This window comes from Sparus aurata, chromosome 19 (assembly GCF_900880675.1).
Source record: "Sparus aurata chromosome 19, fSpaAur1.1, whole genome shotgun sequence".
In the NCBI taxonomy this organism is placed as follows: Eukaryota; Metazoa; Chordata; class Actinopteri; order Spariformes; family Sparidae; genus Sparus; species Sparus aurata.
This window is the reverse complement of record NC_044205.1, coordinates 20,030,260-20,054,845: the sequence shown is the minus strand read 5'-3', so window position 1 is coordinate 20,054,845 and position 24,586 is coordinate 20,030,260. Positions and strand designations below refer to the sequence as shown.

General features: G+C 40.5%; 2 protein-coding genes, 1 long non-coding RNA gene and 1 other non-coding gene across 8 annotated transcripts in view; 2 read left to right on the top strand and 2 right to left on the bottom strand.

Moving 5' to 3' along the window:
• The window catches only part of cacnb2a (calcium channel, voltage-dependent, beta 2a), a 72,352-nt gene extending 63,613 nt beyond the window's left edge, over positions 1-8,739 (bottom strand). For 2 of the 3 annotated variants that reach the window (XM_030397874.1, XM_030397878.1), the window contains exons 1-2: positions 8,511-8,739; positions 6,002-6,094 (exon numbers count right to left, since the gene is read on the bottom strand). In XM_030397874.1, the coding sequence (XP_030253734.1) occupies positions 6,002-6,094; positions 8,511-8,594 (177 nt within the window). In that variant the 5' untranslated portion in view covers positions 8,595-8,739. Of the gene's footprint in view, positions 1-6,001; positions 6,095-8,199; positions 8,233-8,510 lie in introns of those variants that run through there. The other variant, XM_030397875.1, reaches the window with a different exon arrangement.
• On the top strand, positions 5,095-5,166 carry trnae-uuc (transfer RNA glutamic acid (anticodon UUC)). The gene has a single exon. It is a non-coding gene; the product is annotated as a tRNA-Glu (tRNA).
• The window catches only part of LOC115569787 (uncharacterized), a 38,818-nt gene continuing 22,489 nt past the window's right edge, over positions 8,258-24,586 (top strand). The window contains exons 1-3 of the long non-coding RNA XR_003981629.1: positions 8,258-8,374; positions 8,736-8,833; positions 12,805-12,924. This is a non-coding gene — a long non-coding RNA (uncharacterized LOC115569787). The remainder of the gene's footprint in view (positions 8,375-8,735; positions 8,834-12,804; positions 12,925-24,586) is intronic.
• Positions 14,585-24,381, bottom strand: LOC115569781 (zinc transporter ZIP12). Of its 3 annotated transcripts, XM_030397882.1 has the most exons (13): positions 24,170-24,381; positions 23,018-23,320; positions 22,016-22,342; positions 21,724-21,931; positions 20,295-20,437; positions 19,995-20,166; positions 18,751-18,923; positions 18,469-18,624; positions 18,197-18,277; positions 16,396-16,468; positions 16,103-16,261; positions 15,804-15,991; positions 14,585-15,146 (listed from the first exon to the last, which is right to left on the bottom strand). In XM_030397882.1, exons 2-13 carry the CDS (start codon positions 23,267-23,269, stop codon positions 15,018-15,020), a joined length of 2,061 nt encoding a protein of 686 aa, XP_030253742.1. In that variant the 5' UTR covers positions 23,270-23,320; positions 24,170-24,381; the 3' UTR covers positions 14,585-15,017. The 3 variants fall into 3 exon arrangements, with proteins under 3 accessions (XP_030253742.1, XP_030253743.1, XP_030253744.1); XM_030397883.1 differs by lacking the exon at positions 24,170-24,381 and having other exon boundaries at positions 23,018-24,156; XM_030397884.1 differs by lacking the exons at positions 19,995-20,166; positions 20,295-20,437; positions 21,724-21,931; ... (1 more) ...; positions 23,018-23,320; positions 24,170-24,381 and having other exon boundaries at positions 18,713-18,845.

The following is a 24,586-nucleotide window of genomic DNA, read 5'->3' as shown; positions in this document are numbered from 1 at the left end:
TGCATCATTACTTCAGTTTGATGCCAGAAAACACATATGGCTCTCCAGAAATACCTACTATTGGAAAACCATGACATACGTTGCTCAAAGTTCAGACAAAGGTCTGCAGGATTCATGTTACTCTTCACCCTCCAACATTTCCAGTGGCAGCTACTCCATATGTCTACAGTATGGCACTGGAATCTGTTACATAAAAAGTCGGGAGTTGCCAGATCTGATATGAGTCAATAATAAGCTCCTTGCGTCACCCCTACACTCCATTAAGCAGAGAACAAAATAATCTCAAGGATGATTAAAAGGGAAAATGTTTGCAATCAAGGAGAGTGTGAGAAGGGGTTTCCTGCCCTCACCACGCCCTCTCAGACAGCCTTTCATCATCAAATCCAGTTCTCTAGCCTGAACATACAGGCGGAGCACACAGAGAGGGTCGAAACTGCAACAATGTGACGTGGAAAAATTGGCTGCTGCAGTGGGGGAGACAGTGTTGTAGAGAGATGGAGGTGAAAGAGACAGAGGGAGGTGGGCGATACAGAGCCTGGTGCAACCATTTACATAAACATAATGGGAGTGGGAAGCAGCAAGAGGTTAATTATGACATAATGTCATGTGAGTTATGTAAAACACACACTGTTCGAACTATTGTACATTTGTATGTACAACTATTGTATATTTGTATGTACAACTATTGTACATTTCTGATCTGCTGTCATGTTATGAACCATCCAGACCTCTGAGATCGTCAGGTACCAGTCTGCTTTCAGTCCCTAAAATCAGAACTAAACATGGAGCGGCAGCGTTCAGTTACTATGCGCCACATATCTGGAACAAGCTCCCTGAAAATTGCTCCTACTCTCACCTCTTTTAAATCAAGACTGAAAACATTTCTTTTTGCCACTGCTTTTAACTGAAGCAATTTCAAATCTTGAACTGCATTGTGACTTTTATTGTAGTCTTGTCCCTTTGAAAGCTTTTCTATTTAAGCCTACTTGTTTTAATGTTTGTTTCTTAATGCTTTTACTTGTTTTTGAATGCAATTCTTAATGTCTTTTAAATGAAATTTTGATGTCTTTTAATGTAATTTGTGTGCGCCTGTGAAGTACTTTGAGTTGCCTTGTGTCTGAATTATGCGATACAAATAAACTTGCCTTGCCTTGCCTATTGTACATGAAATCCTCTTTGTGACTGTATGTTGCTCCTATTGCAACAAAAGTCTTGTTCTAGTTACCCTCCACTGAGCGCCTGAAATCCTTTTTTAGTAGGTCCTTTGATATCAAATGTATCACGCTTATTCCATTGTTGTTGTATTTGGTTTCCTTTGCTGCTCTTTATGTGGCACCTGTCAGTTCCAGAGATGACTTCATGACTTTAGTGAACACTTTTCTACTACATCTAGTGTACACTCCGTGTTTCATATCTGCTATCTCTACAAGAGCCAGAGGGCAAAGTGACATCCTCAATCGGAGCTCATCAGACTCAGCCATGAATAAAAGAAAACATGATCAGACATTCGCCATTAGAGAACCTACGTTTGAGGACAGCCTGACAGAAGAAATTACCTTTGAGAAGTCAGTCTTTTTTTAAATTCGCCACTTAGGACCCACTTTTGTAGGTTTGCATTTGAGCAGCTCGTGTTTAATCCTGTTGTTTGCTCTGAGCTTTGTTTCTCACTCTCTGTAAAGCACTTTGTTAACTCTGTTTTTAGAGTAGGGCTATATAAAGAAAGTTTATTATTATTCAGGGTCATGTGGGTCTGGATTGTTTCCCAGGATGCATTAGGCACCAGACTGACTCTCTAAACACATTGCCAGTCTAATGAAGGACAATCACTCACATTTACACCTATGGCCTGTTTTCCGTTTCCATTATGATCAGGAAAAACAGGACACCAGGCTCCGTGTGGTGTGTTTCAACCAAAAACAGTGGTTTTGGACACTAGAAGATGATTATATTGTCTATTGAAAACACACAACTTTAAAGATATAGTTGGTTAGTTAATTAAATGGTAAATGGTCTGCATTTTTATAGCGCTTTTCCAGTCTAACGACAGCTCAAAGCACTGTACAATACATGCCACATTCACCCATTCATACACTGATCACGGAGGCTGCCATGCAAGGCGCCAACTGCTCATCAGGAGCAATTTGGGGTTCAGTATCTTGCTCAAGGACACTTTGACATATAACTAGAGGGAGCCGGGATTTGAACTGGTCACCTTCCGATCACTAGAAGACCTGCTCTACCCACTGTGCCACAGCAATTAAGTTAGTGAAATAAGAACACTGAAACCACTCTCATGTCTTTAAGTTGATTATGAAGCTACAGTCAGCAGGTGGTCATCTTAGCTTAGCATAAAGATAGCCAAAATCCATCTACCAGGACCTCTTAAGCTCAGTGGGGGTCTCCACAGCACTGTGCCAGCCCTGGCGGAAGAAATAAAAAAGATATCTGCTAGCTTGTTGCTAGCTCAGTGGCTGCAGGGATAGGTGTTTTTGCCAGTGGCAGGCTTATACACACAATCTACATATGGTGAGTCAGACTAACTGCTAACATGTTATATATTGATCATAATCATAAAGTGTAAAAATGGCAATTTCCATTCTTTACAGGTAGTTTGGGCTTGGATAGGAGCAGTCACTTCTTCAAATCTCCACCAGTCACATCAAAGATGCTCTTGGCCAAAAAATAGCTCTTATATATGCACATTGTCATATTTACACTTTCAATAAAAGGTGTTATTGTGAATTTGGGCATAAACAAGATATAATGTGTTGATAAGTGAGCTTTAGAGATGCTAGGAGGCAGATTTTGCTATCGTTCCTTGAGCCAGACCAGCCGCTTCCCCCCATTATCAGTCTTTATGCTGCAAACTGAACGGCTGCTAGGTCCAGCTTGATGGTGAAACATCTGTTTTTCTACCACACGAGAAATGGATTGATGTGAATGTCTGGACTGTAAAATGAAATGCTGAAACAATGACAAAGGTTCAAAACCATGACAGATGGAGGATGCACCACAAATCCCAAAATGTTTTCTTTGCTTACACTGCAGAACCAGACCACCTCCACACATATGAAAATAAAACATCCACCTGGTGTTGAAGTTTGCCGACAAATCTTCAACAGTTCTGCCCTTCTTCCTTCTCAATGGAGAGCTGCACTCCCACGGCTGAGCGGTCTGGTCTGGCCTGGACCTCCACCCTTCCCAGCCTCCTCCATACTCCCCCGGGCATCGGGCCATGACCACAGGGAACGTCTCTCATCCTTTCTCTCTCAACCTACTCACTGTCTGCCCTCTGCCCCGCTTTCTGTAGCGGCATGAGTAACTCTGTCTTTTAGGAGATGTTTATATGCAGTTACTGGAAAGTCATTTTTATGATGCTCAAAGCTGTGGTGGATCGATCACACAGTGAGTGACCTTGACTAGTTATTCTTAAGACGCCTACAGAAATGCCACGACTATGAGGCACTAAAACAACAGGTCAGACAAGAGGGAGAGCAAAGTACAATATACAAAGGATCATTTCAAAATGTGAAATCCAGTCATGCAAACATTCTTCAGTAAACAGCAACTTTGGCTGTTGACGGCAGGGAGAGAAATGCTAAAACAAAGAGAGGCGAGGACACCATGAAAACCGAATGACAGATTGATGAATAGGCACTGAGATAACCACACAAAAGATTAGTTTCATACTTTCCCGAGGATGGTGTTGGTTTAGCCATCTGAATACTACGTACTCATTCTTCTGTGAAAAGTGAAAATAATCACAGGCAGGATGATTGAGCACAAGGGTGAGGAAAATAAGGTCAGATCAAAACTGCCGTTATGATAACACAAATGAAAAACAGTATTTACATTAGTCTCCAAACAGGGAGAAGTTACTGGAAGGTCTGCTATTCCTGGGGCCCTCTTGCGGCAAATTTCTCAAAGAGGATATTTCTGCTCGGCATGCAAGGGCCTCACTGACCCTCAAACACATCACTCCTCCACTCTCCCCACATCCCTCTACTAAAATCTTGCTTTAATGGCCTCTCGTTTCTGTACGATGTGGTGTTGTGTTGCAGATAGATGCTCACTCTCAGCCTTATTGAGTTGATCTGGGCTGACTCAGTGGAGGGGAACTCCTCATTTGGGGACAAGACTGTGGGAATGGGCATGAGCTCCCAAGGGTGGTGGTAAAATCAGGCAATTTCTCACTAAGCGGCTCCCAATGAGCTCCAACACTGACGATAGCAGCTCATTCAGAAGTTCTCTGTGGCCTTGAAGCAGACAGCAGGCCGGGAGATGCCGTCTTGCTCTGATCTCATCCAGCTTCCCGTCGCCCTGCCGCTGCCGTGCCAAAGCCGAGGTGATGTGTGCCTCCTCCAAAAAAGGCAGAAACATTTAGGCAGGGGCGCACATCCTTAACCCGGCCTGTCCTGTCCCTCGCAGGTCTGCTCAACAAAGACCAGACATGTTGAGTTTGTGCCTCGCAGGGTCTGCTTTATAACAAGGCCACTGTGTTGCTGCTGCACTCACAACAGAGGATGCAGCTCCACTTAACATACTGTACCCAACACTGTTTACAGAGGGCTTTCACTGCGATGCACATCTCATCCCTGATGGATGATGATGACTGAAGCAAGGCTCTTATGCCAGTTTGCGTTTACTGTCAGGGATGAACGTACACTCAGACACAGACAGAGACAGAAACACACACACAAAGTGTTACATTCCTGAATGAAGCAACTGAAGCCAGGACCCAGGAATAACTCTTGAAGATATTCTTGTATGGTGCACAAAGTAATCACATATATCTTCCTTGTACCTTGTCATGAACAGAACTATGTTCCTAGTAGAGCTGCAAAGAACAGTCAATTGATTGATGAGTCAGTCAAAAGAGAATTAATCACCAGCCACTTTGTCAATCGAATAATAATTTTTCAAGCAAGAATATCAAACATTTTCTTGTTCCATGGCCTTAAATCTAAGGATTTGCTGCTTTTCTTTGTCATTTATAATAGAGTTTTAGGCTTTGGACTTTTTTCTGAACAAAAGAAGCAATTTGAGGATGTCACTTTGGGCCCCGAAAGATTGTGATGATGAGCATATCCCATATCCCATATGGTCTAGCGGTTAGGATTCCTGGTTTTCACCCAGGCGGCCCGGGTTCAACTCCCGGTATGGGAATTTCAGTCTATTGATTGTCTCACACAAGGGGTGAGTTAATGTACTGATCTTTAATTTACTCCTCCGTAGGTAAGTCCAGAGAACTTCAATTGTAAGAATTTCAGCTGGTGATGTATTCACCTTGAGTGTATGTGATCCTGGAGAAACCTATTGTGGTCGGGCTCTGCCACAGAAGTGAATTTGAGTACTTTTCCAGATGTTTATCTGTCCGTCTGTTAAGTATAGTATAGTATAGATAGTGTCACAACTTTTCAAGATGCAGTTCAGAAACTTTACAGGTGATTAGGTGAGATCAAAATGAACGTCAACTTCAAAGATGTGTATGGTTCTAGGAAGGGGGTCACAAATAGAGGGTAGACCCCCAACATTCACGGCCATGGAGACATATATTGTAGCAAGAACAAACCCTTTTTCGAGTACCTTGCCAGGTGTTTATATGTCCATCTATCTGTCTGTCTGTGGACAGATTTGGTCAACACGATACTGTCACAGATGTGCAAGATGCAATAACAAAACTTTACAGCTGTGTAACTGAGAAATAAATGAGGGCCAAATTTGAAGATTGGTGTGTCCAACCCATGAATACCGAGTACACATATACTAATGTAGTAATGACCGCTTAGTAGTTATGGGTCAGAACGTGAACATGTTGATGGGTATTGTGGTTGTGGTGTTCCCATCGCAAGATGATCTCTATTTTGTCCTTAAATTTATCAGACTGCTGATACTAGAAAGATGTCAATAAATAAATAAGAGAGAGACAGGGAGGGACATGAAACTAAGATCCGGATTCAACAAGGACAACTTGCGGTTAAAAGTGAACAGTAATCCTTACCTGGCGTACAAGGCTGTTGGTTGTGGTGTCTGAGGAGGTGCTGCCATCCGAACCTTTGAACCGGCCTTTTCTTCGAGCTCCTTTGCTGTGAGACTACAGAGAGCCGACAGGGAAATAGTAATATTACCATACATGCATGACCATATGCATGTTTTAGTTCCCCCAGACAGTGAAAGAGAAGATGCAAATTCTCAGACCGAAGAAGCTGCAACCACAGAAAATGTTTTGCTTAATAAATGACATACAATTTGTCAGTTCATGTATGGATCTAGCTATGATTAATAAATTCCCAACTATTGTTGGAAGTCATTTTTTAAACATGAAAGCAAAACAAATCTCAGGTTGCAGCCTCCAGAATCGGATGTTATGTGGACTGTTCATTCAACAAAGACTCCATGAAAATCCGATGGACATTTATTTGACTTTTTGCTGGCATCTTGAAGACTTCTTTATCAGCAGCCAAAAATAGTTCCGGATTATTTTTCTGTCATCGCACGGATCAAATAAAGGAAAATGTTTCAGCTCTAAGTCAGTGAGTCTTATCATAGATAAACCTCCTCTGCACTTTCCCAGATAGCCCCCTTTGGAATTTTCATACTAAAAACACTAAATAATTTGACAGACATTTTCCAATGATTTGTTGAAGCTGATCTTTGAAATGCATGTTTTTTTCACTGTGGATCTGTCCCCCGTCTCTGGCATTGCAGTCACATTAAAATGTAAGGCAAGTGAGTATTTTTTAATCATAGTTATCCTTTAATGTGTAGACACAGAGCCTGACTGCTAGTTCAATTAGTTAAATAGCGCCTTCAGTGTGTTATTTGAAGTCTGCTATTATGACAGGTATCATGAAAAACGATGATAATTATGTGGGTGGTCTCGAATATGCAAGCTGATACGGTGTAGGCCTGGAAAAGTAATGTACTTAGCTGAAGTGTTCATACAGCATGTGTTGCCAGTAGCAACTGAAAAACAGAAATTCATTTGAAATCTGCCTTTTATTCCAGCCCGTTCCCCCGGGACATGTTAATCATGCATATAAAGAGAGAGAGAGAGAGAGAGAGAGAGAGAGATTCTGTTTCTGAGGAGCCGGTCATGTAGAACAGTTTGAGCTGCCCAGAGAGAGTCTGGAGGAACAGGATGAGGTTTAATTAACCCCGATAAAGCCAAACAGAAACATGTTGGACAAATAGACTTCGCTGCATGAGAAAGACAATGTATAATCCATCCTGTTATATTTTACCTGAGGCTTTCTGAACTGGCAGTGGCACAGTGGTGGAAGTACCTAAGTACATTTTTATTCACCAAATACCATATTGATATTTTATGCTAGTTTTATAACTCTACTCTTTAACATTCCAGGGGGAGTTACAGTATAGTACTTTTACTCTATTACATTTATCAGCAGCAGTTACTTTGCAGATTATAATTCAAGTGGAAGCGACCACATAGATATTTTACCCAGGTACCATTCTCACGTACTTCATTGATATGTTATGCTAGTTTATTACTCTACTTCACAATTTTCACATATTCAGCTTTATTCCGATTATTGGTATTGTTTATTTTCTATCAGATTGCCAATGAAAGAAACTAAATACATTTAAATTACATTACATTTAAATGTGCTACTGGTAACACATCACAATTACGGTAATAAAAATAAAAATAATAGCAATAAAATAATATGAATTAGCAAAGTAACTAGTAACTACATTTCCAATGAATAAAGTGTAGAGGAGGTATAAAGAAGCAGAAAAATATATCGGTGTCAAATATCATTTATCAGTCTCTTTGATTTCAAATAATGAGCATCAGCCCTGAAAAAGCCATATGGGATTGACCTCTAATACACACATGTAATTATATATGTATTAACTTTCACTTCTACTTTTACATACATTTCTTGCCGCAAAATCATTTTTGATAGTTGAGTACATTTGATATCAGATACCTTAAAACTTTCACATGTTAGTAGGTAATATTGCAACAGAATATCTTTACATTTACCTAAGTATGTCTGTTGAGGACCAAAATGGTTGACGTTTCATGTAAAAACGTAAAAAAAAAAAAAGTCCACAGAACTTTTCTAATATTTGATGTAACATTAACGTTATAAGTTGTACATGAGCAATTAGGTAGATTTAAGATTAAAACATTACAAACTGTCAAAAATATAGACATACAACCTGACTTACACCATCATGAAGTAACATTCAGCCTCGACGACATTTTGGATCAAAATCGACCGTTAACATTCAAAAAGTGGCTGTGGAGCGCACGCGGTGCTGGTGATGTTGCGTAGACGTAATCAGATGTTAATTTAAGCTAGCAGCCACCAAGAGGAAGAGGAAGAGGACACGTTCAGGTCAGGTGAGTTCAGGTTAAAGGTGAAGACCTGTTTCTTTGCCTTGCTATCTGTCGTATATAACATAACCATAACTGTAACTATAACACGCTATTACAAGAAGAACCAAACTGTCGGTGTCATTTAAAGTTAACAACTCACTTGCAACATCGGATGCTCCAACGAATCCATGTGTTTGTCCGGAGATGATGTCTCTCTTGTTTTCGGAGTATTATCAACGAACATTACACCATTTGACAAAAGGAAAACTTAAACAAGACCTCTCGGCACGGACAGGAGCTCCACCTGTGTCGAAGATAGAAGCTGAAGCTCATTTTTTCTTTTTTCTTTTTCTTGTTTCACCCGGTTGCCGGTTAACGTGAGGAGACAGAAGAAGCCGAGGAGCCGCTTGCTGGGAAACCGGCACCGCCAATCTTCAAGTTTTTGAGAGTGGAGAGTTTAAAGGAGGAGCCTGAGCGGAAGAGGTTTGTGAAGCAGTTTTCCTCCAGTTCTAGATGGTGATGATGAGTTTGAATTCTCGGATATTATAGCCTTCAGCATCGCAGAGCCTCCTCATCAGTGCCCTCCTACCCACACTGGCTGAGAGCTCTCCTGCTCCATACGCGCCCTCATCCAACGCCAACACCTCTGCCTTCACACAGCACAAAGGATGGTGATGAATAACAGCTTCACAGCAGATAAACAGTCTGAAAATAAAAATGGATGGTTCTTGAAGCCTTTTCTCATTGGGAGTGACAGAAAATGAACCAATTTACAGTAGTGGAATGTAACTAAGTAGGAAAATACTTAAGTACACATTTGAGGCACCTGTACCACATGAGTCTTATTTTCAAGGCACTTTTTTAAACATTTAGACAACATGCAAAACATATGAAGAGCATGTAAACTAGATTGTTTTTTTTTTTTTACAAACGCAGCAGAAAGAATTAGTCAATTGACCAAAAGCTGTTTTGATGGCCGTTAAAGTCATTTTCCATATAGAAACATTTCATAGATCCAGCTTCACATATCCAATCCAATCCACTTTATTTATATAGCACGAGTTTAAACAAACACAAGGTTTCCAAAGTGCTGCACAAAAGGATAAAACAAAGATAAAAAAATATGCATGTGTACACATAAAACAAATACAATCACATAAAAACACATAAAATCAACACTCTACGTGGTGTTAAAAGCCAAAGAAAGTATGTGTGTTGATAAAATATGTGTGGATTTGCTGCTTTTCTTTTCAATCGTGTTGAATTTTGAAATTCCTTCTAGGCTATTAGTTGGACAAAACAAACATTACGAAGGCGTCACTTTGGGATCTGGGTTATTGTGACCGCATGTCATCAACATTTTTTTTTACAAACCAAACGATCAACCGAGAAAAACGGACAGACGATTAAACCACAATAAAAATAGATATTAGTGGAAATCCTGTACAACATAGTTTGCAATTAGCTCAAAGGGGCCAGTATTATGTGTTGAGTTCTTTTACTTTCATAACTTTAGCTAGATTTTCCCATTTATACCTAATCTCAGTCAGGAAAAAGTTAGTAGTACCTTTACTTAAAGGATATGAATAATTTCCTCCACCACTACAAATTTCTTGCAAGAATTTCCTGGAATCAGTTGATACAAATTGGGAAAGTGATGAAGAACTGAAGTTTAAATTTAACCCAGTTTATTTTTTTGTCATTTGAGGATCACAGTCCATATCTGTGGCTGACTTTTAAACCCAAAATGAAAAGCTGCCACTCTTTTGAGGCTAAAATAAATCAAATAAATGTTGAACATTAGATGTTTCCTATACAGGGCTTGTTTTTTTGTTTTTACATCTCACTGTAGGAAAAACCTTTTTTTACTGGGACACTTATGACTGGAGCCTTTATAAAATGTAATAACACCTGTGCCACTACAGCAAGTCAACATGTGAAACAGGTATAGAAGAGGTGATAAAAAACAGCTGAAGATGATAGTGATACTGGTACACTTTAATATATTTGTTATTGTTGAGCCTGATGCATTTCCACATTTTTAGACTGTATACCATTTGGCGGTTCGCAAACTGGGTCATCACAGCAGTGGTTCTCAAAGGGCGGTCTGGAGACCCCTAGGGGTCCCTGGCAGGGTCCCAGGCATAAAGGGGAATAATTTGTTTTCACTATAATGCATTCATGAGTAACGCAAAGGTGGAACATATGACTATGTTGGTCATGTCATAAAACATGTGAAAGCCAAATGCTTAACAGATGGGGGTCCATGTTCTAGATTTGTGTCTGTTTAGGGGTCCATGATGTGAAAAAGTTTACAAACCACTGATTTAAATTATGAATGAATGGATTATAGCAGTGGTTTCCATATGGTGCGCATACTGTCCAGGTGTGCCTTGGGAATTTGTTACAACCATAGATTATTATTGAAATATATAACTATACAGCATGTAATGAATGAGCAATTGATTTTCTTGTACACATCACTTCCTATTATAGAGGCGAAATCTATATCCTATGTCTATTCCCTCCAAGGAACTAAAAATAGACGTATACAAAGTGGTTGGATTACATGTGTTATAGAGGCATTTTTGCACGGATTATAATATAGGTACGCCTTGAGATTTTGCCTTGACCTTTGGTGTGCCTTGGACACAAACAAGTGGTTTGAAAACCACTAGATTAAAGAACATTTTTTTTATTAATAATCATTCTAGATAGTTAAACGATTGTTATGATAGTCACAGATCAAATGACATTCTGTTTACACTGACATAAAGCAGAGAGAGGCAACAAATCTTCACATTCAACCAGGATGAGTTTACTGTTTTCATCCAATTAATCTATTAATCAGCTCATTGTTTAAGCTCTAGAATGAAGTGGGATATTTACTAAAACAGAATAATTTCCCAATGGCTGTTTGTAACTCCTCAGGTGAGTTAACCACAGAGGTGAATGAAAGGTACTGCACCTACTTGGTGCCAATTTAGCATTCAGGCTAATAGTCCTCTGCAGCAAGGAACAGCCACTTGGATTTTGACATGCTTCGATGCACAGCTGCAGCTCAAGTGAGCCCCTTCCTCAGGCCAGTTTAAGCCACAAGGAGCTCTAAAGGTTTGTTATTCATTATTGCCCTCTAGTGGGTTTGTATGCTTTTGCATTTTAAAGGGCAAATCCACTGATTTCACGTATCAAGCCTATGAAAGCAGTGGTATAGTTTCCTCTATCCCTCCAAAGTTGGGGAAAAAAAAAAAAATCAGATGAAGGCATGTTGTCATCAGGTTTATCTTGGCTTGGAGGTACATTTTTTACAGAAAGCTGATGTTACAGACTATGTGGAGTTTGAAAGATGTGGTTATTCACCAGGTATGGATGGTCTCGTGTTGTGGGAGATATGGGAGCTGTAGGACCCACGGTTACTAGATTCATGAACTTCCCTTTAAACTAAAGACTTAATTGCACAAGGCAGCCCAGCTGAGCAGCAGTTTTTTTTGTAGAGATAATCCTCACCTAGACTCACTTGAATTTAAGATTGCTGCTTTCCATAATAATAATAATAATATTGAGAATATGAAACCATAAGTACTTTGATTGGAATGTAACTAGTGCTACACTACCATTACCTATAATTTGATCCCATTTGGTTTTGTGTGACAACAATAACAGGTGTATTGAATTATTTTCAGTCAAATCAAAGGGAAAACACTTTTATATTTCCTGTTTGGTCTTCTCCCATTGTTTCTGTGGGTTCTGCTGCCCCGATGACCCTGGAGCTGAACTCTTCTTCTGACAGCTCTCTGATGAGCAAGTGAGGATACTCAGTGTTCACACCAGCATGGCCCAGATAAAGAGCCCTTCCTTCCTCCATCCTGGCAGCAGTTGCCTTGAAAAGACGCACACCTGCCAAAAAATGCCTCTTTGGTGCAAAAGAGCAGATTTACACACACAAACCAGTAGGCCTGAAGCTTTCCTGGAAATGCCAAAGGGGGTTGGCATTTCCAAAAAAACAGCAAAAATGCTAGAATAAGAGAGAACGCGCAGACTTCCTGCTATTGTTTCAACATTACTCGGGAAGTCACAGTAAATGGTGTCAGCTTTTTTCTGATGTGATAGCCAAATAATCTCATGAGACGGTCGATACAACTGACTTTGCACTTCGATAGTGAGTGCTGAATTGCAAATTGATATTGTCAACATGCATCTAATCACCAACACAAATAATTCAAGTGCTTGACAGCTGTTAGTTCAAAATTTACAGAAATATGTTGATGCTGAGTGCTCCAGAATGTAATCAAAGCAAGCTGATTAAAAAGAACAAAAAACAGTGTTTTAAAGCTCATGTTTTGAATATCACAAATCAGATTTTATGTACAAATAAATTGATTTGCTGTGTTTCATTTATCTCATTGTGCTGATGTATTCTTCGTATTCTCTTCTTCCTCCACCTCCTTTCGCAGGCCCACTCTGACCAGTAAAGAGCGTGTGTGCTGTGTGGGCCGGATCGCTCCGGAGTTTTCTGTCTTGCACAGCGAGCATTAGTCACCCAGGTTGGTGGATGAAGAGAACAAGTAGCTCAGGTGGGTGGAAGTGCCCTCATATTGGATCACAGAGAGGCCTCAAAAACAAAGAACAATGCCTCTGAGATGAGACACTAAGGGAGAGCAATGTTTATCCAAACAGGGCTTCAAAAATAAATGTGTTTCAGAGCAGCTTATGTCTAACAAAGAGATATTAATCCTTTCTTTGCACCTAATGTAAGAGTTTATCATAACGCCAATCAGGTTTTGTATATATGTTCAAATTAAGGTTATGCACTATTTTATGGGTTTGTAATATTCTATACATTTTCAAAGACATTTCCTGGAAAGCACTGAGTGATTTGGTACATACTGTATAACAAGGGAATTATTAAACCCTTGTAAATAAAGACTTAAAATGTGCAATATGTAAGAATTGGCCACCTCAAATTCCTACTCAAAAACAAAAAGGAGCAAAATATCACCATTTTAACCGCAAAGTGCTACTCACGGTAGCTGTTACCTCAGTTAGCTGTGCAGCTAGTGGTTCAGACTGGGTGCTTAGGGACCAGAGGATTGTTGATGTTTACATCACTAAGACAGGAGCTTTGTGTAAGTTTTCAACCTGGCCAGGCTGGCGCTAGCTGGTTAGCATGCTAATCAGATATCTCTGAAAATTATCAACAGAAGGTGAATAGATGTCTACATATTTGTAGACATCTATTCACCTTCTGTTGATAATTTTTGTTCATTTTTGAAAGTTTTCATCTAAGGTTATTACATATTACTCCTTTAATGAGAGACTGACTTAAAGGTCAGGATTTTGTTTCATGGTGTGACAAAAACTACTTAGACCTAAATGTGTCTAAAACTAAGGAGCTTATAATTGATTTCAGACGCGACAAAAACCCAGCCGTAGATAGCACCATCCATGGCAAAACTGTAGAAAGGGTTACTTCATATAAATATCTAGGCACCTTTTTTGACGAGAAGCTGAAATTTGATGTGAACACTGCAGACATTGTGAAGCGAGGGCAACAGAGAATTCATCTTCTCCGCAAACTGAACTCTTTTTCTGTCAGCCCTGTTATTCTTTGTCGTTTTTATCAGTCCTTTATCGAAAGTCTCCTGTGTTTCTCCTTCATCTGCTGGTTTCCCATCCTTAAACTGAAAGATAAAAACACTTTGTATAGCATTATTAAAACATGTTCCAAGATCACAGGAGTGAAATTTAGGGACCTGACCAGTTTTTGTGACCAACAAACTCTGAGGAAAGCAAATAACATTTTGTCTTCTCCTGGTCATGTGCTTGCAATTGAATTTTCTCTGTTGCCCTCAGGTCGTCGCTATGTCTCACCTGTCGGTAAGACTAACCGCTTTTTAAAATCTTTTATCCCCTCTGCTATTCGTCTCTTAAATTCTTCATAATGATTTTATCTTATTCCTTTACCATGTACATCGTAAAGGCAACATGTGCAACCTATCTATTTATCTACTTATTTATTCACTTATTCAACTATTGATTCTTGATGACACTTTACTCCTTGGCATTTTATTTATTTAGTTACTCTACCTTATTCCCTATTCATTTATTGTGTGTACTGTGTTGTTGTACTGTACCAGTATGCAAGCTAATGAAACCAAAATTTTAAATTTTAAATTAAACATAACCCTCTAAGTATTAGGACACTGACAAAAAATATATACAAACCAAAACAAGTAGATTTACAATAGTTTATATTTTGTTGGTGAGAAATTACTTTGAAATCAAATGATTTGAGTGTTTGAGGCGACGCAGATGTTTCACAGAACAACAAATATGCACAACTGTATCTGATGCTTCCAAATAGGGCCATTAGAGTTATCATTGTCCAGATACAGTCACCCATAAAACCTAGCATACAAAAATAAATCAAAGTATAAAAAAGAGGATTCATACAGCTAACTAACATTCATCATCCAGTGTGGACACTACAAAACCATAAATACTCATTTACCAAACATGACTTGTTAAAACATTCTGGTTGTGCACATTAACAACTGAATGTGTAAAGAGCAGAAAAAGTCAACAGCACTAGAAAACAAGTCAACCTTTGCTTCAGCTCAACCCTGTGATGTATGCAGAGATACTGTACATAACGTACACTGCACACTTAGAATTTGAGTTCATGTTCAAAGAGTGCGAGGAGCAGGAGACAGGCCCAACCCATCAATAGACCGAGGTTCTGCAGGAGAAACATGAGACACGGTCTGTCGGTCTTCACTCGATTCATCTCTGGGAGCTAGAAAAGGAAAGAAATGAAGAATATAACTTAAGTGTTAACAGCTTTGAGAGAAATATTGGTTAGAATGAGGATTTTTTTATTTTTTTTTTCAAGAAAAGGCTGATATTTAGTATTTTTGTTATCGTCAAGAAATGACTAGTTAATCTGTCTCTGAAAGGGACAGTACACCCAAAATCAAACTACCTTTCTTGCCCACTTTCCTGTAGTGCTCTGTATCTATCTGAGTTTGGGAGATTTTGAGGCTATGGAGATCTGGTCTCGGATATAATGGAACTAGATGGTGCCAAAAGTGCCAAAAAGGACATCTGAAAACTCAACAGTAATGTCTCTTTCCAGAAATCATGACCTGGACATGTGAGATATCCCCACAGCTTGTGAGCAGTTAAATGTAGGAACTATTTTATTTCTACCAAACAACACCATCATGGATGAGAGGTTAGCTAACTAAGCTAGCTGTCTTTACAGGAGGACGCCATAGATGTTTGCAGGCTGCGCTGTCACATGCACAAGCTAAGGGGGATCTTGTAACCACGCATGAATTTGAGAATGCAGATGCCACACACGATGAATCACTTGTTGGATTTAGTCTTTTTGTAGGATTTGTTTGCAAAAAGATATTGTTACAAGCCTCATCCTTTATTAAGGCTCCCTTACCATTTCTACCAGTGACAAATAGAGGAAAATGCCAGCAGTAACAGTGAATATCCACTGCTGCACCTCCATCTCTGAAGACACAAACAGTCCGATGTAGAGGCCCATGAAGGCCGTCAAAGCGCTCAAAAAGTTCATTAGCACAGCTGTCTTCACTGAGAGTCCAGAACTGAGCAACACTGCAAAGTCCCCTTTGAGACAGAAAGCAGAGAAAAGATAAGTCGCCAGTCAACCAGAGTGTTTCCTGTGCTCAGCCAAAAAACAACAAAAGCATTCCAAAAGTAAGCAACATGAACTCTCACCCATCTCGTGAGGGATCTCGTGGCACAGGATGGCCACTGTGGTCGCCATGCCAGTCTCAGCTGAAGAGGAGAATGCAGCACCGACAACCAGGCCATCGGCAAAGTTATGAAGGCTGTCTCCAACGATTACCATCACAGCCAGCAGGGGAACCCCTTGTCCTGGGAACACAAAGGGAGCCTGTGTCGTTACGGCTCATCCCCAGACCATGACAATTAATCAGCCATGCCAGGCAATTAATTAAAAAGAACATCACAATCAGCTGTGTTCTGCAGCTCATGTTGACGCAGCTTACTCTGATGTGAAGGCCTCCTTGTGTCTGTGAGTTCAGGAGATACTTCTGTGCACTCCGAGTCATCCACTGGTCCCTGCAGGACACAGGTGATTATTCACAGCACAGATTGAACCCACTTAACCTTTGAGATAATTTGAGATATTAAATATGGGCAAGTCAAAGGGGCCTGGATGAGACAAACGCAACTAAACAGGATATTTTATGAACCCAAGACTAAACAGGTCTCAGTCTGTAGTTTACAAAAACATTCTTTCCACTTGCCTGACCCGTATTGCATTCTAGTTTTGAAGTATACATTCAACTGTACACGATTCAACACGATCATGAAGAGCATTTTGAATGATTCAATACTTCTCATTCTCCAACATCCTACATGCTCTGTTCCTTCACTCCCTCCCACACCACTCTTCATTGCCTGTTATATAACAGCAGCAAAGGAAAATTGATTTAACTGTATTTCAGTCAGTTTTATAAAATGTAAACATGGATTCAATGGATTCATAAAGTCTTTGATCTACAGTGTGTGTGCTCAGAGATCTTTTGAAGAATTGCTTAGTTTACTGTAACATCCGTTTCTAAGCTGTTGTATGTGTGTGCAAACGAAAAGATTTCCAAAATCGTGCTGTAATTGGTTGTTTTCCTGTTAACAGTGCCCTCTAGCAGAACTCCACTGTTTATAAGTGCATTAGTGGTTTGTTGATGCCTGGGTGGAGGAGTACTGTGGGAGAGAAGCATCAACGGAAAGATTAGACCATATTGATTCTAGTTACTCCACAGTGGTGCAGCACAGAAAACACAATATTTACCAAGTGTATTAATTTAGATGCTACTGCAGCTGCTTCTTGTTTTTGGGGTGAAGAAAACGTTCTACAAAGTAGGAATTAAACTTATTTTTGACAGTAACAGAGGACAGTGTGATTTCATAGTATTACAATGTAATATGATACTATACCGTAATAATGGATCAATCACCCAAACAGACATGCCTCTCCCCCACTTAAATTAGTTATAATACATCGGCATAACATGTCATGAAAATGTCATTAAAACTTACTAGCAAGAACCAGAGAAGTTGAAATAGAGTGCTAAATGCAATTAATACATTATTGGAACATGCAGCTTCTGCCATTTTTGTCCTCGTACTCAACTTGGTGCTTGTTTGCTTGAATTTTGTAATTACAATCTTGCACTTCTAACTTATTACCTTGGCTAGTTGATCTTTTGTAAAGAAGCCAGGTCCACATCACTGAAGTCACTCCCCTTTTTGGAAGTAAGTCCTTCACCATGGAGCAATGTTACTTTCCCTTTCAGCTATGCTTATTGCTGCTGTATGTAATGTAATGACGTCTTTATGTCAAAAAGTTGGACTATTGCCTTCATCACAATTACATAAAAAAAAAAAAAAAAAAATCTTATTTAAACTTGTGCTTGTATTATCATGAAGGATACATCTGTACCTGTATTCACCCGTATTAATATCGATCTCAACATATTCAGTAAATCAAAACATAGCAATATAGATCTTTCTCTTATCTGGAGGTGCATCAGTCGAAAAAGGGAGCCAATAATGCAGAAGCACTACATCTTATGTATATGTGTTTTCTTTTCTCTCTTGTAGGCATTTTGATGTGTGGCCCTCTTAAAATGTTTTGCTGTTTAAGTTCCAGGAACTACCTCGTCATGTTCCCTACGTGTCCTCTCTAAAGCAAATAACGGGGGAGATGATTGAAATCAGGTTTTGCTGCCAAGAACATGAAGTTAAAAAACATTACAGCTGAGTCAGGGCAGTGATGAGACTCACCAGCTGTATGGTGGAGATGGACTTGCCCCTCTGCGACTGACCATTGCAGTGGAGCTCTAAGGGAAGGTCACCAGAATGACCCTGTAGACAAAAGAAAGTCATGAGACTGCTGTTGCTCAACAGTCAGCTCAGATAACTTGCTTGTTCATGGAAAACTCTAAAAGTTCAACCTCTGGCTAGATAAAGAAAATCTGCACCAACTTTTCCTTCTTTTTTTTCTATTTTTACTGCATCATTAAAATGGTAGAGGCTACAAAGATCTAAACTCTTACATGGCCATGAGAAGGGAGCAAAAAGGAAAATATTCTCTCAATAAGGAAAAAGCCGTAGATCCCTGCAATCATGCCCAGAATCTTCCACAGATACTCCTTTCCTTCTGTGTAGTGTTGGTCATCATGACTGTGAGTGTCATCATGGAGACCGAGGATCTCCAAAGGAGACAGAGAAGGAAGTGATTAGACATTTACTCCAGCGTCAACACAGACTATTTTTAAACATGTATGGCGCTTGACTCACAGTTACAGAGGATGGTGCAGTGGCTCTGTGTCCTATACCTGTGGTATGAGGTGCAGGAGGGCATCTCCTGAGAGGGTTCCTACTGCCAGGCCCACAAACAGCTGTAGGATGAGTGTGTAGGTTTCCTGGCAGGAGTTGAAGAAGATCAGACAGATACCGAGCATGGAGCCCAACGTGATCAGCAGGACAGCAGCTGTGCTGTAGCCATACTCTGTAGAGGGGAGAGAGTTTGGAGAGTTTAAGGCCCTGACACATCAGAATTAGCTGCAACAAAGGCTGACTGTTGTGTAGCCTCACATCTCCTGTGTCTCAGCTAAAAAACTATACTTGAACACACCGCATAGATTACAGCTGGCAGCCAAAAACCTCCCTGCGGACGTTATGATTAAGCAGTATTTTTGACAACACTCTTGCTAATTTAGCTGCTTCTAATGTCTGATAAAAAAAAGTTGCAAATGGCCCAGGCAAAGTGGCATAGGAGAAAATAAGGATAAACAATGCTGAATGGGTGAAATCATGAATACCACTATGATGAGCTCCCGCTGATTCTACATTCTCAACCGGGCTTAAAGCCACCAATAAAGGGCCGTGCAGTGTCAACCGTGCGTGACATACCTTACCTAGTAGAGCCCTGGATGCATACCGACTTCCCTGACAATGCCAGACAGCTGACTGTCAGCCTGGTGTGTCAGGCCCTTAGACACACATATTACATTTTCCCTTTCTTTTAGAGTGTTATATGTCTTTTCTGTGGATGTTATATCTTCAAAGTTCAAGCCCAAAGTCCACACCAATGGGAGTTGCCCACAGTGCCCTCAGTGACCAGCTGTTACTTCCAAAACTCACCTACGTCACTATGTAACACAACAGCACTTCCAGCTAGGACACCATCCTCCACCTAGGTGAAAGCCCATCTCAGTGTCTGCTGTACAAAGATGTGGATGTTACAAGCTAAGAAGACAGCTTTCACTGTAAACTGTAAATAAGTGTGAAACCAGTGGACAATTTTAACAAGAAAAGAGGGCATGCACAAAGCTAAGAACTAAGGACTGAAACTGCACTGTTGTTCAACACAAAAGTAGTTGTGTACTCCCATCTGAAAATGTCAAGACCAATTTAGTGCTAGTGTCTCTACAGTAACTGGAAAAAACTATTGCATTGAGCAGTTACTTCACAAGCTCAAGAAATGGGAAAACATACTCCAAAATGTTCCTCCAAAAAGTCAATCAGTAGATGATGTTTTATGTATATTTTACATGTACGATAGGGTACAGTGTCTTACTCTCGAGAGCAGTGGGCAGAGATCCTCTTCTTTTTTGCTCTGCAGAGTCACAGGCATTGCCTAGCAACTGTTGAATGATGGCTGGGCAAATTTGTCTGAAGTGCTCCTTGGAAATTGGCAAATGAGGATTCAGAGAAAAAATATCCACGAGCTGATTGGCTGAAAAACATACCTAATTAGAAACAAAGGAAAGGACACGTGTGTGGATGAGTAGGGTTGTCTTGAAATCAAACCAGCATGCAGTTCACAGCAATTTTGTCATGGTTTTTGTAATCAGTAAGTGCTTTGCCTCGTCCTCACCTGTGCCCAGTCTCGATTTAGTCCTCGGGGTTCATGGTTGCAGCAATCCAATGAGCTCCCTGTGATGCTCCGCCTCTTCCTGTTGTGAGAGTGTGTCGTTCCTTCCTGTCCTACTCCCAGCTGATGAAGCAACTCCTCCAGATCTGAGCAAAAAAATCATTGTGTCATGAGACTGTGCACCAGGTTGAATTCAACCAAATGAGTCTGGTGAAAAACAACTTGAAAAAAGAGCTAAATGTATATTCGCAAAACCAACAGCAACGCAGATGACTGATAATAGAAGAGTAATGAAGTGCAATACAGCACCAAGGTTTTGGATTGAGCCTGCTGGCTTCCTGTATTAAGCAGTGTAACTTATACATATTTGAAACGTCACTTTAAAAACCCAGACTCTTTCAAGAAATCTTTTAGGAGGGTTGGTTACTCTGTCATGCATGGTGACTCATTCCTCCTATTCAGTGGCAGCAAGCCACCCTGTAAAATTAGAATTTAAATAGAGAAACTATGGAAGAGTTACAGCTACTATAATCAGTATTTTTATAATGATAACAGATCAAATGACTTCTTGTAATGCTCATTGTGATGAAACAATAGAGAATTTTCACCTGACTCTGAACTTTGCCCTGACTCAGTTGTACGTCATAGCTTCTTTCAGCTCTTTGTTTTGGTTTTAGGGCTGCCATCTTAGCTTTTTTGGTCACATTTGCAAAACTAACAGCTGCTTTAAGACTAACTCCACATTGCCTACTCTGGTTGGTAGAATGACACAGTAAGCAAGACATTTCCCTCAGGTGTTGGAAAAGACCAAAAACTGAGCTAAAAAACTGTGAATATTGGATATACATTGCCAGTTTCAGCTGCCCCAAGTGTCAACAATCATTTATTGGAAATTGAAAAAACACATAGAAGGTAGGATTATGAAAAATAACATTTAATTGTTTCATTTTTTATGTAGCTGTGGTCAGGGAGGAGTCTTATATCAGCATATGACCACATCAAAAGTTTGATCATTTACATGAATCCATTTAGAAGTTATGCGCCTTTTTGTTATAGTAATAGGTTACATTTACTATACAGTTATTTTGTTAGAGGAACCCTCTCTGCCACCAGAGATGGGATGAGCAGCTAACCACCTGTCTTTCGGCTTATCACCAATTCTTCCATGAAACCTCAGTTAATTCATTTGGAAGTAATGCACATTTTGGAATAAACCTCTTCCATTGCCATGCTCTCTTTATCCAATTGGCATGGATACAAAAACAATCCTCAACTCAACCTTGACTTCATGCCAAATATCAGCCACCTAAGGGGATACCTCTGGCCATAAATGATTGGGACATTTTGGAGACAGGCAGAGTGAGCTATAGAGCTTCTGTTTACAGCTAAAAAGCAGACTGTTTAAATGTGCCAACTATGCGTTAGAACTTACCCATTATCTGCAGGTTACTGGTGCGATTTAGGGATTGAAATATGTAATCGGTAAAGAAAGCAGGAGACGGAAGGTTCCTCTGTCTGAAACAGTGGCCCTGCAGGATATGGCTGATGACGGCTGCGGCCAGTTTGGGCACAGAAGACACACCAACACCTGGATCTTCTTTCACGCCAACATCTTGAAAGAGCCCAGTGACATCAATACACTGTGGGATGAAAGATGAAAGATTAAATGATCGTGTCTGGATGTGCAGCCATCAAGAAAGATTTCTCATATAAAATTCCCTTACTTGCAAGTCAGATGAAGCATCTTGTCTGGAGGGGTCATAGTGCTGGTTGATAATCTGCAGAATACTTTCTGTTTCGCTCGATGATAGGAAGAGGCTGTTTTCAGCTGGGTGTAGATTGGTAAGGGCCAAAAGGTAGAACTGATGGTTCCCAAAGGACGAGGAGGAGGAGGTTAGGGAGGAAGGAGAGGCAGCATTTGACACACACAGGTCTTCTAGGTTAATTATGTAGTACAGCAGAACAGTGGAGATCCGCTGGTATTCCTCCCGAGAGAGGTAATCCTTCCCATCATCCTCGAGTACAGAGAGAGCTACATCTGGTGTTAGGCACTGCAAGAACAGGAACATGTAAGGAGAAGAGAACCATTTTGGGCAGATTTTAATGATAGAAAGTTACCAGGTCATATCTACCTTATGAAAAGGCCTAATTTGTCTCTGCATTCATTATATTCATTCACAGTGCTTCAGAGAAAAGCTTTGTTGTGCTGTTTGTTTTTGGTGAGGGGAATACAAGCCCAATTAGAGCCACACACAACAGCTTAAGAGAATGGAGCACTGTTCCTTGCTCTCTTCATTTTTAAATCTCACGACCAAAGCTTGACACACACATATAATCCTATTGTCAGCCTGCCTGCGCAAACATGTGAAGTATCTAAAACTCCACTCTATGGAGTTTATTATGTAAAACTGAGGGATGTCTAAAGCCACTCAGCATGAATGCCCTGTAGGGGTCAAGTTCTTAAGCCTCCGCATTCAATCACATTCCAGCCATAACAAGTATGTTTCTTAGTATAAGCAGGCAGGACTGGGGTGAATACATAATTAGTTCTAAAAGTTACTCAATTTATCATGTAGCGATAGTTAATGATAATTTTAATGGTCCAATTTGTATGAAAGATGATTTTTGAGTCTCATTTCCCAAATACTGATGCTTTTGGAACCTACAATCCCAAAGCATCACTGATTGAGATGGGAATTCTTATTTAGTGGAGGTGTAAACCGTACCTTGTCACAGATGCCCTGAGATGTAGCCGTTCGCTCTGCACATTGCACCGCCCTGAGGAGTTTGCCGATCAGAATACCGGTGTTGTTCTTTTGGAGCTGTGGCTCTTCGTCGGTACGTAAGGGCAAATCCAAGGCCCTGAGAACCTCCTGCAGGTACCCCTGCTCCTGCCCTTTAACCTCCAGCACCCTCCCCAGAAGACAAACACGTAGAAGCAGCAGCAACAAAGTGGGAGCACTGCTCCTGAAGTGCATGTTCCTACCAAGGCCGTCCGACTCCCTCAAGCTCCCAGGACTGGTTTAAGACTTGAGACAACGTGAAGATGATAGAGAGAAACACAAACAAGCAAAGTGAGAGGGAAGTTTGTTCCAAGGTGAACAAGTAGGGAGAGAACAGAAAGCTTCTAGAGAAGAAGAGCTGTGGGAGGTGTTAATAATAGGTACGCCTGATCTGGTGGAGGACCAGAGACTCAGTGGGCACCCCTCAGCTGAACCAGCCCTTACAGTACCGAATGGTCAGCCAAAGCCTGGGCCCCTCAATCCACAACAAAAGGATTAGCAAGTGAGAGAGCACAGGGGCAGGGAGAAGGGGGCATGAAGGGGGAGACAGTGGAGAAAATAATTAGGATTGAACAGAACTAGGGAGTAGGAAAAAGCTACAATTAATGAAAAGCAGCAGCTCAGAGACGGAGAGTCACATCTCAAACAAAGTAATGCTCCTAGAGTGCGGAGGTCACTGGAAATGCCTCATCTATAATTTTTGTAACACTGATGAATGTTTTGAAAAGTGTATGCTTTCATTATGGTATAAGTATTGAATAAGTTTCATTATTGAACAGCATCAGTTGGTAAGGAACAAGATAGGAGCTGGTGTGAGTGCATTCATGCTGTCTGTTGACTACGAGCCCCAGAGCCCCCAATGCATAAAGCACCGGGGACGTTTGAATCAAAAGGTTTCTTATTCTGTATGATCTCTGAGTCATCAAAGATCAAACATGCAGTGCAAAACATGCCAAGCTTTCTCGCAAAACTCTCCAACATCCTCCCACACCGTGCACCCGGCAGGTCAAACCGACCGAGCAATAAGAGGACAAAAGCTGCAGTAATACCTGAGATAGAATGGATGAGAAAGCTTAACAGATGAACCGGGCCTACCGTTATCCCCTCTGCTCCTCTCAGCCGCTATTAACTAGGTTTTGTTTTCCTCCTCCGGTTGGATAAACAAAAGATCCGGAGCTTGCTTGGGTAGAATTCTTGGGCATTGGCGCTGCTGATAAAACCCTCTTACGAGAAGTAAGAGTTGAGTAAGCTCCTGAGGATTAGCTGCGACAGCCTTAAAGGGCTGTTGTTGCCATGGAGAGTACTGCCTCATTTTTAACATTAGGTAAAGGGGGTGGCCTGCAGTTAGTAGGGGTGATTGAACGGCGGATACCTGACAGACGAATATTTTGAAAAGTCTGCATTAATCATTTATGATTGTACGTAAAATCACTAGACAAAAACAGATGTGATGGTTTCCCCTAGTGCCAAATTGGAATCTGATGTAATTATCTTTCTCATATATACAAAAAA

Bases quoted from the DNA above. Each gene is read 5' to 3' on its own strand.
- LOC115569781 (XM_030397882.1), bottom strand. From the start codon at position 23,269: ATGCACTTCAGGAGCAGTGCTCCCACTTTGTTGCTGCTGCTTCTACGT. The intron at 18,625-18,750 runs GTATAGGACACA...TCTCCTTTGGAG, and splicing joins TCCTGCACCTCATACCACAG to ATCCTCGGTCTCCATGATGA. The intron at 15,992-16,102 runs GTGAGAGTTCAT...TCTGTCTCAAAG, and splicing joins CGAGATCCCTCACGAGATGG to GGGACTTTGCAGTGTTGCTC.